The 15684-nt window shown below is 34.2% G+C and overlaps 1 protein-coding gene across 1 annotated transcript in view; it reads right to left on the reverse strand.

Annotated features, from left to right (window-relative positions):
* Positions 1–5458: 5458 nt before the first annotated feature.
* The window catches only part of LOC129976157 (thyrostimulin alpha-2 subunit-like), a 91913-nt gene continuing 81687 nt past the window's right edge, over positions 5459–15684 (reverse strand). The window contains exon 4 of the mRNA XM_056089586.1: positions 5459–5645. Coding sequence (XP_055945561.1) covers positions 5553–5645 — 93 coding nt within the window. The 3' untranslated portion in view covers positions 5459–5552. The remainder of the gene's footprint in view (positions 5646–15684) is intronic.

Raw genomic sequence — 15684 nt, forward strand, 5'->3', positions numbered from 1 at the left:
TTTCAAAGGGTTGACAGTCTATTTACTTGTAATTTTACATGCATGCAAGCGCGATAATTCAAAAACATAACAACTTAGGTAAATGAAATTTGGTATACAGTTTTAGCACCTTAAATGTAAATGTTTGTCTTATTTTAAACCAAATATATTAAACAATTGAAGGTCTTTCAATTTGTATGTCAGTTCTCAAGCATATAATTATGTAAGCATGTAATTAAAAACGACATAAATGAATCTTGTGTCGAAATTTCTACTTCCATATCGAATTTCGATATTAATTGGTTAAAAAAGGCGTCCAAAATATAAATTGGATTTTCTAGTACGTTTATTAATTGAATGTCAGCGATTAATCGTCAAAAAAATCACTAAATATAGTATATTTCATTCATAATAATGCTAGATTCAACATGATCTCAAAAACTAAAAATCTTACGTAAATGAATTTTATCTGTGATCATTTTATCTAAAATTTCATTTCTATATCAAATACTGGTTTTAATCCGTTGTAAAAAAAGACGACGAAATTTTGCATATTCGATTTTAGAATGCTTATGTATTAATCGAATATCAGTGATTAATCATCAAAAGAATCCACAAAAAGCATATGCTACATACAGCAAAAACGCTTATTCACACTAAAGATTGATCTTTCGTAACTATTATTTGCCAATGGCATGGAAATAACATACAAGTATCGTTTTTTGACCTATTTTGAATATTTAGAAATAATTAAAAATAACTGCAAAGCAATTTTTATAGCACACATTTAGAAAAATGTAAACTATTAAAAAGGGAAACATATGATACGTTCAAAGACAAAATAACTCGCTAAATTTATTTTTATGTATCGCATATGCATTCCACAGCTCTTGCTATTTGCGCATGCGCATTTTATGGTTTTCGCACATGTGGGGATACATGCAAAGCACAGATAATACTGTTCTACGTATGCGCAAATCGTAGTAGGAAAATAATTAAAATCGGAATTATAAAACTATTTTTATTTATTTTTATATGACTTCAATATACTAAAACCTACCCCAATAAATGTCATACAAATTGGTTCAAATATCTCCAATATCAGTTAAGTATTCCTCGAGTTTTTCTCTTTCAAATATACAGACGCTTTCGGGATTTCTTCATTTTTTACTATGTATAAGATGTGGAATTAATCTTTTAATACATTACGTATTCGGCTTATGGAGTAATATTTCATTCTATTCATTAGTTTTGGTTGCAGATACTTTTAATTCAAGGAAATTTATTTTATAACCGCCCTATATTTTTTCGTCAAGCACGTTTTTAGAAAACATGAAAACTCCGTATGCGTCTTAATTCTTCCTTTCTCCCACGCTTTTCATGCGTTTGAACAAAATTGAGATGTCGTGATTGTCAGCTGTGAAAAGTTCTCGCAAAATCCAGACGGTGTGATTAAACATACATCGAGAAGAATATTGAAGAAAAACCAGGTCGTATTTTTCATCGAATAATAAATAAATCTGAGCCGTACTTTGGATTGGCGAGGAAGTTGGCGTACTGGCATTATTAGTTGCACTCTGTTGGTGTATTGTCATTGTTAGAGAGTGTTGCAACTATAGGACATAAAAATCATGCTAAGAGACATTTATGTTAACGTATGAAATTGCATGCCATATTTATGAAAAGACAAGAAAAATATTTTACGATTTTATAAAATGACTTATACCATGATTATAGTAAGTCCATCGTAAAATCTATTGTAATTTTGCTTTGCTGCTCCAAAATTCTATTTCATTTTAATATTAAATATTGAAATTAATGTAAATATATGCATATTTTAATTATTGCCTTCATTCTGTCTCAGCAGAATACTAAGCACGTATATTTGCTTGTAATTAAATTGTGAGCAATTCAATATTTTTTAATATTTGTTTCAAGTACCATATTAAAAATCAAAAATGAGTAATAATTCTTTGTAATCATTAAAAGTACACTCATATATAACACTAATTTTTGAGAGACTTGTGTGTGCAGTGCTTGTTGTTTTGCAGAATTGTGTGTGTGTGTGTGTGTGTGTGTGTGTGTGTGTGTGTGTGTGTGTGTGTGTGTGTGTGTGTGTGTGTGTGTGTGTGTGTGTGTGTGTGTGTGTGTGTGTGTGTGTGTGTTAAATTAAATTTGCCGCAAATAAACATTGGAAAATGGGAGCAGGTGTTTCACAGAGACTCTTTTTTCAAATTTTAATTATAATTATAATATAAAATTCAAGCAAAATTTTGTCATTTCTCCGTGATAATTCCCGAAAATATTATTGAAACAAAATTGATTTTTACACCGTTTCGAAACTTAAAAATCATACATTCATTTTTAAGTCGCGGCTATTAAATTTTTAACGAAACAAATTTAATAGTCGTATAATTCAAAAAAACAAGTTTCAAAATTTTGGGAGTTTTTAGAATTTTTTTTGTCTGATGTTCAACAATGGATTACATTATGGCCCTGAAACTCAAACGGTTTCATTGTTCCATTCAATATTTAATCGCTGGATTTTCTTCCATTGTTGAAAGCTAAAGAAGAAGGAATCTATTTAATATCTACGGAATTTAGATGAAGAACAGGAAAATTTAAAGTATAGTATCGGTAGATAAATGGGACAATTATATTTTTAATCGTGCTATGATATCATGGGATTAGACTCCATAAATGGATTTCCTATGTACAATGAAACAAAATAGGTGTAAAATTATTAAAATAACACAGATTTCATTTCTTTCATAATTTGATGTTTTAAAATATTTCCTTGCAGAAATCTTCTGCATCAAGTTATTCATCAGAGATTTAATAGAAACACAACCAATAATCACAGCAAACGAGCTGGTCGTCAAAGGTGGCTAGTAGATAATATTTTGAATTCTCAAACAGATTATAAAATCAAAGAGATAATAATTCCTGAAGTTACCATTGATAAACATTATGAGGTGAATAAATAAAAATAAAAAGGAGATGAACAAAATGTTAAAAAAAAAGCTAAGAAAAATGAATAGAATATCTGCGAGTGATATATAAATAATTCTGTGTTATTTTTAAAATATTAGATTTTTGTATTCTAATAGACAATTGAAGGCTAAATGTTTATTCTCTCTTAATATTATTTTATTTTTTTAAGTTTTATTTAATGTAATTAAAATTAATAAAAATTATATTTAAATAAGTCAACCGGTTTTTATTTTGTTTCTTTTTCAAACTTAGAAACATTGTTTTTTATTCATTTCTTTTCTAAATAAAGATTGTTTGTCATTCATTTCATTTCATTTGCTATAAGGTAGTCATTGTTATTAATTATATTTCTTTTTCCAATTCAAAAATCATGGTTATTAATTTGTTTTCTTTTATTTACCTTAAATTCTTCATTATACTGGAAATTCACCCAGATAAATAGGTGGGAAAACTCTGCTAGTTAAATGTATAAAACTTCATTCGTTGTGTATGTATTTAACCATTATCTCGCACTAAACAGTCCTTCTAAGCGCTTGAAATTCAAATTGGCATCTCGTATAGTCATGGAAATAACGTGTACCTATATTAGAGTCAGTATGATAAGTATATTGAAATAGATTACAGCGCCCCTAACGGCGAAATAAAGAAGTTTGACTTAAGTTTGTAAAATATGGCATGTGACGTTGTAACCACAATGGCAGTTCTGTGTCAAATTTTAATGGGTCAGAAAAAGGGCGTCCAAATGCATATTCAGTTTTCTGCTACTTGTGTATGAACTGCACCTCAGAGATTAATCTTCAAAGATTGCACTCTAATGGGCTTTTTTTTTTATCGTCAACAGCGTACAGCTAACTATTCATGTCTTTTTAAGCCCTTTAAATTCAAACAGGGATCTCGTATAACCACGAAATAATGTGCATCTATACAAAAGTTTGTTTGTTTGTTTGTTATGGCACTTGCCACTGACAAGCCCGCTGTTACGAAGACAGCGATTTAAGCCTGAGGAGGAACGTCTCTTACTTTTTATAGCAGCGCCAACTAGGGCCAAGAGTACGACTTTGCCACTCACGCATCATTCATTCGCTTGCACAACCCCTTTTTACAGGAGGGTACATTCACACATCTCACAGATAGAACAACAGAAGAACAACCATGCCCAAACCGGGACTCGAACCCGGGACTCCCAGATCACGGGGAAGACGCGCTACCCCTATGCCAGGACGCCGGCATACAAAAGTGAATATTGTAAGTTTATTAAGGTGTACGTACACACATGAAGATTTTTTTTTTAAATTTTAACTTTAAAAGTCCAGTTTTTTCATAGTAGGTCATTAATATATGTTTAAACTCATTTCAGTGAGAAAAAACCATATTACACTAATTATTAAGTAATTAATTAATTAATTAATATTTAATGAGCTCATTAGTCTATTTTTTGAAACATAATATCTTAAATTCTAATTTGCACAGACACATAATTCTAATTGGAAATTATGCCTAATATTAATCTACATGTTGTCTGCTTCAATCAAGTTATAAAAATGTATAGTTTTTTTTAAACAATTTTTTCATCAACGATGAATAGAAAAAACGAGATTTTTTCTGTCATTTTAACTTTCAAATAGCTATAAAAAATTTATTTCTATAAATATAACTTTGATTGAGGCACAAAACATCCGCTATTTCTTACAGATTATTTTGATATATAAATAACTGTATTTGGTTCATTTCTTGTTGAGTTATGATTGTTTGAATGAAGCAAAATAGTGGGAAAATAACATTCTTCATAAAATGAGTTTTAAAAACACCGTAACTAGAGTTTTTAATGAAAGCTCCCCAAGAAAAATAATTATAACTCGAGAAATATTTTGAATATTGATAACATCTTGGTATCGTTTGAAAGCTAAAGGATTAGACAACACTATTAAGCAATAAAAAAATATTCGATATTTTGAACGATTTTCGAAGTTTCAAGTGTGTACATACACCTTAAAACAGGTTAAAGTGCCCCTAGCTCAAAATAAAGAAGTTTTATTAAATGTGGGAAATTCCGCATATGACATTGTGATCACGATTGATATAAAATATCAAATTTTAATTGGTCAGAAAAAGGGCGTCCAAAATGCATATTCAATTTTCTAATACGTGTGTTTCAACTAAATCTCAACGACTAATCGCCAAAGATCGCACTCTAATAGCCATTTTTTTACAGCTATTTTGTTGCCAAAAGCATACAGTTAATATTTCAGTACATTTATTAGAAAATATGCGAGAAAGTTCAAAGAGACCACTTCCATTTATTATAATAAGCAATTTGGATGATTAAAAATTTTGTTTTTTTTTTAATAAAAATATAATATCTCATGTAATTAATTTTGAATTCCTTCAAATTAAATATCAAAGAATTCTTGAAAATGAAAACAGATCACGTTGGAAAGATAAAATGCTTTATTTGGCACTTCATTCCATATTTATCATTCGCAATTTCATTTTTCTGTGATATCATAAGCAATACTTGTTCAATTCATGCATTTTTCCACTTCACTGCAGTTCTTTTCGGCTGGTCCCATGTCTTGTTTTTATTCCTTTTTGCAGTGGTAGCAGGAACAGGTTCTCGCCGATTTGAAGACCAGCTTCTTCATTCCGCCCACGCACATCACTTCAACGAACAGCTAGGAAACAGAAAAAGATCATTTTCAAATTAAATAACTTATTCGTGGGTTCTTATATGAAATATGACTGACACGAAACATCGAAAAAGAAAATCGAAGTGGCTTCATCTTTATAAACTTGACTATTGACAAACGAGCTATGTACTAGTTCTGTATATTTGTAGTAAACATTTTTCTTACTTTACATTTCAAGTATATTCACTTATAGAAGATCAGTTGTGTTGTCTTGCGTTTCTTACGGAATGGATAACGGAAGCGAAATTTTTTCTATTCATTTCTACAATCCAATTCTGGAATCGTATTTTTTCATAAGTTACTTCGATATATACTTCTATAAATAGATGATGATGTGCTTCAACAAATTTACAATAAGCAATTTTTTTCTAACCATTTCTGCATATTTCTGTTCATATTTTTTTGCATATCTACTTATAGAAAATCTAATTTGTTCCCTTGCTTTTGCTTTTTAAAGAATGGCAACAGTGAACTGAAATAAAATTTTGTATTTAAAAGTAAACAATACTATTATTGCAAAGAGAGTATGTGTCGTTTCACCAAGTTTGTAAAAAATTACTTTTTTCTAAAAATAAAAATAAATATTTTTATTACCATGATAATATTTTAAAGTGAGTATATTATATGTAAGTAATGTAAATCTTATAACGGAGAAAACCGTTGGACTTTTCACATAGTTACTTTTTGGATATTAAAAATTCATTAAGAAAAAGTTTTAATTAAATTCTTAATTAAATAAAACTCAATCGAAATTTTAATGATTTTCCTCAATAGTTCTGGGACCTAGAGACCATTTTTAGATCGCTTTAATGCCCAAAAGTTTTTTATTATCCCATAAGTTATCAACTTATTATGCAACGGCTATTGAAATTGTTATTTGCCATTCATTCATATTTGAAATAAATACTCAGCAATGTGATAATTTTGAAATCCACTTTTACAGTAAAACCTTATAATTTCAAAATTGGCAATTTTAAATTTCGCATTATTAATTTATGTACTTAAATGATGCAAAACTAATATGAAAAAAACAAAGAAGATGAAATGAATAATGCTTTTTTAAAAATGTATTAGGGTGTTCCATAAGTGTCTTTAGTATTTCTAATATGAAATGAATATACAATGTTTACTGTTTCAGATATTACTTATTTTGTTATATAAGAACCCTTTTGCTCCATTACCTTCTTCCATCTCTCAGGAAGCCTCATTATGTCTTCTTTCCAAAATTGTTGTGTTTTGGACAAGAAATAATCCTCGAGGTGAGCTTTTATTTCGCCGATGTATTTAAAGCATCACGAAGAGAATTTTTTAAGGACAAAAAGAAGTAATAATCAGATGGAGCGAGATCTGGGTAGTATGCAGGAAGGGGTAACACATCCCAATCAAAGTGTAAGAGCTTCTCTCTTACGACGAAGGCAATATGTGGTCTCGCGTTGTCATGATGAAAAACAACGTCTCGTCGGTTCATTAATCTTACCGTGTTTTTGCTATGGCAGCTTTCAATTTATCCAATTGATGACAGTTTTTCGTACAATTTATTGCTTCACCTTGAGGAAGAAGCTCATCGCCTTTTCATTCCCACCAATGGACAAAAGTGCTTTTTGGGGGTGTAGTAAAGCTCTGGTACGACTAAAACCGATGACATAGATGGCTAATAGATAATCCTGTGTGTTTGCACAAGCAGAGCCAGATAAGATCATTCAAAGTGCGATGAGAAAAAAAAAACTCTTGGGACACTCTAATATAATAATATCTACCGTGTTTTTGCTATGGCAGCTTTCAATTTATCCAATTGATGACAGTTTTTCGTACAATTTATTGCTTCACCTTGAGGAAGAAGCTCATCGCCTTTTCATTCCCACCAATGGACAAAAGTGCTTTTTGGGGGTGTAGTAAAGCTCTGGTACGACTAAAACCGATGACATAGATGGCTAATAGATAATCCTGTGTGTTTGCACAAGCAGAGCCAGATAAGATCATTCAAAGTGCGATGAGAAAAAAAAAACTCTTGGGACACTCTAATATAATAATATCTACCGTGTTTTTGCTATGGCAGCTTTCAATTTATCCAATTGATGACAGTTTTTCGTACAATTTATTGCTTCCCCTTGAGGAAGACGCTCATCGCCTTTTCATTCCCACCAATGGACAAAAGTGCTTTTTGGGGGTGTAGTAAAGCTCTGGTACGACTAAAACCGATGACATAGATGGCTAATAGATAATCCTGTGTGTTTGCACAAGCAGAGCCAGATAAGATCATTCAAAGTGCGATGAGAAAAAAAAAACTCTTGGGACACTCTAATATAATAATATCTACCGTGTTTTTGCTATGGCAGCTTTCAATTTATACAATTGATAACAGTTTTTCGTACAATTTATTGCTTCACCTTGAGGAAGAAGCTCATCGCCTTTTCATTCCCACCAATGGACAAAAGTGCTTTTTGGGGGTGTAGTAAAGCTCTGGTACGACTAAAACCGATGACATAGATGGCTAATAGATAATCCTGTGTGTTTGCACAAGCAGAGCCAGATAAGATCATTCAAAGTGCGATGAGAAAGAAAAAAAACTCTTGGGACACTCTAATATAATAATATCTACCGTGTTTTTGCTATGGCAGCTTTCAATTTATCCAATTGATGACAGTTTTTCGTACAATTTATTGCTTCACCTTGAGGAAGAAGCTCATCGCCTTTTCATTCCCACCAATGGACAAAAGTGCTTTTTGGGGGTGTAGTAAAGCTCTGGTACGACTAAAACCGATGACATAGATGGCTAATAGATAATCCTGTGTGTTTGCACAAGCAGAGCCAGATAAGATCATTCAAAGTGCGATGAGAAAAAAAAAACTCTTGGGACACTCTAATATAATAATATCTACCGTGTTTTTGCTATGGCAGCTTTCAATTTATCCAATTGATGACAGTTTTTCGTACAATTTATTGCTTCACCTTGAGGAAGAAGCTCATCGCCTTTTCATTCCCACCAATGGACAAAAGTGCTTTTTGGGGATGTAGTAAAGCTCTGGTACGACTAAAACCGATGACATAGATGGCTAATAGATAATCCTGTGTGTTTGCACAAGCAGAGCCAGATAAGATCATTCAAAGTGCGATGAGAAAAAAAAAACTCTTGGGACACTCTAATATAATAATATCTACCGTGTTTTTGCTATGGCAGCTTTCAATTTATCCAATTGATGACAGTTTTTCGTACAATTTATTGCTTCACCTTGAGGAAGAAGCTCATCGCCTTTTCATTCCCACCAATGGACAAAAGTGCTTTTTGGGGGTGTAGTAAAGCTCTGGTACGACTAAAACCGATGACATAGATGGCTAATAGATAATCCTGTGTGTTTGCACAAGCAGAGCCAGATAAGATCATTCAAAGTGCGATGAGAAAAAAAAAACTCTTGGGACACTCTAATATAATAATATCTACCGTGTTTTTGCTATGGCAGCTTTCAATTTATCCAATTGATGACAGTTTTTCGTACAATTTATTGCTTCACCTTGAGGAAGAAGCTCATCGCCTTTTCATTCCCACCAATGGACAAAAGTGCTTTTTGGGGGTGTAGTAAAGCTCTGGTACGACTAAAACCGATGACATAGATGGCTAATAGATAATCCTGTGTGTTTGCACAAGCAGAGCCAGATAAGATCATTCAAAGTGCGATGAGAAAAAAAAAAACTCTTGGGACACTCTAATATAATAATATCTACCGTGTTTTTGCTATGGCAGCTTTCAATTTATCCAATTGATGACAGTTTTTCGTACAATTTATTGCTTCACCTTGAGGAAGAAGCTCATCGCCTTTTCATTCCCACCAATGGACAAAAGTGCTTTTTGGGGGTGTAGTAAAGCTCTGGTACGACTAAAACCGATGACATAGATGGCTAATAGATAATCCTGTGTGTTTGCACAAGCAGAGCCAGATAAGATCATTCAAAGTGCGATGAGAAAAAAAAAAAACTCTTGGGACACTCTAATATAATAATATCTACCGTGTTTTTGCTATGGCAGCTTTCAATTTATCCAATTGATGACAGTTTTTCGTACAATTTATTGCTTCACCTTGAGGAAGAAGCTCATCGCCTTTTCATTCCCACCAATGGACAAAAGTGCTTTTTGGGGGTGTAGTAAAGCTCTGGTACGACTAAAACCGATGACATAGATGGCTAATAGATAATCCTGTGTGTTTGCACAAGCAGAGCCAGATAAGATCATTCAAAGTGCGATGAGAAAAAAAAAAACTCTTGGGACACTCTAATATAATAATATCTACCGTGTTTTTGCTATGGCAGCTTTCAATTTATCCAATTGATGACAGTTTTTCGTACAATTTATTGCTTCACCTTGAGGAAGAAGCTCATCGCCTTTTCATTCCCACCAATGGACAAAAGTGCTTTTTGGGGGTGCAGTAAAGCTCTGGTACGACTAAAACCGATGACATAGATGGCTAATAGATAATCCTGTGTGTTTGCACAAGCAGAGCCAGATAAGATCATTCAAAGTGCGATGAGAAAAAAAAAACTCTTGGGACACTCTAATATAATAATATCTACCGTGTTTTTGCTATGGCAGCTTTCAATTTATGCAATTGATGACAGTTTTTCGTACAATTTATTGCTTCACCTTGAGGAAGAAGCTCATCGCCTTTTCATTCCCACCAATGGACAAAAGTGCTTTTTGGGGGTGTAGTAAAGCTCTGGTACGACTAAAACCGATGACATAGATGGCTAATAGATAATCCTGTGTGTTTGCACAAGCAGAGCCAGATAAGATCATTCAAAGTGCGATGAGAAAAAAAAAACTCTTGGGACACTTTAATATAATAATATCTACCGTGTTTTTGCTATGGCAGCTTTCAATTTATCCAATTGATGACAGTTTTTCGTACAATTTATTGCTTCACCTTGAGGAAGAAGCTCATCGCCTTTTCATTCCCACCAATGGACAAAAGTGCTTTTTGGGGGTGCAATAAAGCTCTGGTACGACTAAAACCGATGACATAGATGGCTAATAGATAATCCTGTGTGTTTGCACAAGCAGAGCCAGATAAGATCATTCAAAGTGCGATGAGAAAAAAAAAACTCTTGGGACACTCTAATATAATAATATCTACCGTGTTTTTGCTATGGCAGCTTTCAATTTATCCAATTGATGACAGTTTTTCGTACAATTTATTGCTTCACCTTGAGGAAGAAGCTCATCGCCTTTTCATTCCCACCAATGGACAAAAGTGCTTTTTGGGGGTGCAATAAAGCTCTGGTACGACTAAAACCGATGACATAGATGGCTAATAGATAATCCTGTGTGTTTGCACAAGCAGAGCCAGATAAGATCATTCAAAGTGCGATGAGAAAAAAAAAACTCTTGGGACACTCTAATATAATAATATCTACCGTGTTTTTGCTATGGCAGCTTTCAATTTATCCAATTGATGACAGTTTTTCGTACAATTTATTGCTTCACCTTGAGGAAGAAGCTCATCGCCTTTTCATTCCCACCAATGGACAAAAGTGCTTTTTGGGGGTGTAGTAAAGCTCTGGTACGACTAAAACCGATGACATAGATGGCTAATAGATAATCCTGTGTGTTTGCACAAGCAGAGCCAGATAAGATCATTCAAAGTGCGATGAGAAAAAAAAAAACTCTTGGGACACTCTAATATAATAATATCTACCGTGTTTTTGCTATGGCAGCTTTCAATTTATCCAATTGATGACAGTTTTTCGTACAATTTATTGCTTCACCTTGAGGAAGAAGCTCATCGCCTTTTCATTCCCACCAATGGACAAAAGTGCTTTTTGGGGGTGCAGTAAAGCTCTGGTACGACTAAAACCGATGACATAGATGGCTAATAGATAATCCTGTGTGTTTGCACAAGCAGAGCCAGATAAGATCATTCAAAGTGCGATGAGAAAAAAAAAACTCTTGGGACACTCTAATATAATAATATCTACCGTGTTTTTGCTATGGCAGCTTTCAATTTATGCAATTGATGACAGTTTTTCGTACAATTTATTGCTTCACCTTGAGGAAGAAGCTCATCGCCTTTTCATTCCCACCAATGGACAAAAGTGCTTTTTGGGGGTGTAGTAAAGCTCTGGTACGACTAAAACCGATGACATAGATGGCTAATAGATAATCCTGTGTGTTTGCACAAGCAGAGCCAGATAAGATCATTCAAAGTGCGATGAGAAAAAAAAAAACTCTTGGGACACTTTAATATAATAATATCTACCGTGTTTTTGCTATGGCAGCTTTCAATTTATCCAATTGATGACAGTTTTTCGTACAATTTATTGCTTCACCTTGAGGAAGAAGCTCATCGCCTTTTCATTCCCACCAATGGACAAAAGTGCTTTTTGGGGGTGTAGTAAAGCTCTGGTACGACTAAAACCGATGACATAGATGGCTAATAGATAATCCTGTGTGTTTGCACAAGCAGAGCCAGATAAGATCATTCAAAGTGCGATGAGAAAAAAAAAACTCTTGGGACACTCTAATATAATAATATCTACCGTGTTTTTGCTATGGCAGCTTTCAATTTATCCAATTGATGACAGTTTTTCGTACAATTTATTGCTTCACCTTGAGGAAGAAGCTCATCGCCTTTTCATTCCCACCAATGGACAAAAGTGCTTTTTGGGGGTGTAGTAAAGCTCTGGTACGACTAAAACCGATGACATAGATGGCTAATAGATAATCCTGTGTGTTTGCACAAGCAGAGCCAGATAAGATCATTCAAAGTGCGATGAGAAAAAAAAAAAACTCTTGGGACACTCTAATATAATAATATCTACCGTGTTTTTGCTATGGCAGCTTTCAATTTATCCAATTGATGACAGTTTTTCGTACAATTTATTGCTTCACCTTGAGGAAGAAGCTCATCGCCTTTTCATTCCCACCAATGGACAAAAGTGCTTTTTGGGGGTGTAGTAAAGCTCTGGTACGACTAAAACCGATGACATAGATGGCTAATAGATAATCCTGTGTGTTTGCACAAGCAGAGCCAGATAAGATCATTCAAAGTGCGATGAGAAAAAAAAAAACTCTTGGGACACTCTAATATAATAATATCTACCGTGTTTTTGCTATGGCAGCTTTCAATTTATCCAATTGATGACAGTTTTTCGTACAATTTATTGCTTCACCTTGAGGAAGAAGCTCATCGCCTTTTCATTCCCACCAATGGACAAAAGTGCTTTTTGGGGGTGCAGTAAAGCTCTGGTACGACTAAAACCGATGACATAGATGGCTAATAGATAATCCTGTGTGTTTGCACAAGCAGAGCCAGATAAGATCATTCAAAGTGCGATGAGAAAAAAAAAACTCTTGGGACACTCTAATATAATAATATCTACCGTGTTTTTGCTATGGCAGCTTTCAATTTATGCAATTGATGACAGTTTTTCGTACAATTTATTGCTTCACCTTGAGGAAGAAGCTCATCGCCTTTTCATTCCCACCAATGGACAAAAGTGCTTTTTGGGGGTGTAGTAAAGCTCTGGTACGACTAAAACCGATGACATAGATGGCTAATAGATAATCCTGTGTGTTTGCACAAGCAGAGCCAGATAAGATCATTCAAAGTGCGATGAGAAAAAAAAAACTCTTGGGACACTTTAATATAATAATATCTACCGTGTTTTTGCTATGGCAGCTTTCAATTTATCCAATTGATGACAGTTTTTCGTACAATTTATTGCTTCACCTTGAGGAAGAAGCTCATCGCCTTTTCATTCCCACCAATGGACAAAAGTGCTTTTTGGGGGTGCAATAAAGCTCTGGTACGACTAAAACCGATGACATAGATGGCTAATAGATAATCCTGTGTGTTTGCACAAGCAGAGCCAGATAAGATCATTCAAAGTGCGATGAGAAAAAAAAAACTCTTGGGACACTCTAATATAATAATATCTACCGTGTTTTTGCTATGGCAGCTTTCAATTTATCCAATTGATGACAGTTTTTCGTACAATTTATTGCTTCACCTTGAGGAAGAAGCTCATCGCCTTTTCATTCCCACCAATGGACAAAAGTGCTTTTTGGGGGTGCAATAAAGCTCTGGTACGACTAAAACCGATGACATAGATGGCTAATAGATAATCCTGTGTGTTTGCACAAGCAGAGCCAGATAAGATCATTCAAAGTGCGATGAGAAAAAAAAAACTCTTGGGACACTCTAATATAATAATATCTACCGTGTTTTTGCTATGGCAGCTTTCAATTTATCCAATTGATGACAGTTTTTCGTACAATTTATTGCTTCACCTTGAGGAAGAAGCTCATCGCCTTTTCATTCCCACCAATGGACAAAAGTGCTTTTTGGGGGTGTAGTAAAGCTCTGGTACGACTAAAACCGATGACATAGATGGCTAATAGATAATCCTGTGTGTTTGCACAAGCAGAGCCAGATAAGATCATTCAAAGTGCGATGAGAAAAAAAAAAACTCTTGGGACACTCTAATATAATAATATCTACCGTGTTTTTGCTATGGCAGCTTTCAATTTATCCAATTGATGACAGTTTTTCGTACAATTTATTGCTTCACCTTGAGGAAGAAGCTCATCGCCTTTTCATTCCCACCAATGGACAAAAGTGCTTTTTGGGGGTGCAGTAAAGCTCTGGTACGACTAAAACCGATGACATAGATGGCTAATAGATAATCCTGTGTGTTTGCACAAGCAGAGCCAGATAAGATCATTCAAAGTGCGATGAGAAAAAAAAAACTCTTGGGACACTCTAATATAATAATATCTACCGTGTTTTTGCTATGGCAGCTTTCAATTTATGCAATTGATGACAGTTTTTCGTACAATTTATTGCTTCACCTTGAGGAAGAAGCTCATCGCCTTTTCATTCCCACCAATGGACAAAAGTGCTTTTTGGGGGTGTAGTAAAGCTCTGGTACGACTAAAACCGATGACATAGATGGCTAATAGATAATCCTGTGTGTTTGCACAAGCAGAGCCAGATAAGATCATTCAAAGTGCGATGAGAAAAAAAAAAACTCTTGGGACACTTTAATATAATAATATCTACCGTGTTTTTGCTATGGCAGCTTTCAATTTATCCAATTGATGACAGTTTTTCGTACAATTTATTGCTTCACCTTGAGGAAGAAGCTCATCGCCTTTTCATTCCCACCAATGGACAAAAGTGCTTTTTGGGGGTGCAGTAAAGCTCTGGTACGACTAAAACCGATGACATAGATGGCTAATAGATAATCCTGTGTGTTTGCACAAGCAGAGCCAGATAAGATCATTCAAAGTGCGATGAGAAAAAAAAAACTCTTGGGACACTCTAATATAATAATATCTACCGTGTTTTTGCTATGGCAGCTTTCAATTTATCCAATTGATGACAGTTTTTCGTACAATTTATTGCTTCACCTTGAGGAAGAAGCTCATCGCCTTTTCATTCCCACCAATGGACAAAAGTGCTTTTTGGGGGTGTAGTAAAGCTCTGGTACGACTAAAACCGATGACATAGATGGCTAATAGATAATCCTGTGTGTTTGCACAAGCAGAGCCAGATAAGATCATTCAAAGTGCGATGAGAAAAAAAAAACTCTTGGGACACTCTAATATAATAATATCTACCGTGTTTTTGCTATGGCAGCTTTCAATTTATCCAATTGATGACAGTTTTTCGTACAATTTATTGCTTCACCTTGAGGAAGAAGCTCATCGCCTTTTCATTCCCACCAATGGACAAAAGTGCTTTTTGGGGGTGTAGTAAAGCTCTGGTACGACTAAAACCGATGACATAGATGGCTAATAGATAATCCTGTGTGTTTGCACAAGCAGAGCCAGATAAGATCATTCAAAGTGCGATGAGAAAAAAAAAACTCTTGGGACACTCTAATATAATAATATCTACCGTGTTTTTGCTATGGCAGCTTTCAATTTATCCAATTGATGACAGTTTTTCGTACAATTTATTGCTTCACCTTGAGGAAGAAGCTCATCGCCTTTTCATTCCCACCAATGGACAAAAGTGCTTTTTGGGGGTGC

Source organism: Argiope bruennichi, chromosome 7 (genome assembly GCF_947563725.1).
Source record: "Argiope bruennichi chromosome 7, qqArgBrue1.1, whole genome shotgun sequence".
Taxonomy (NCBI): domain Eukaryota; kingdom Metazoa; phylum Arthropoda; class Arachnida; order Araneae; family Araneidae; genus Argiope; species Argiope bruennichi.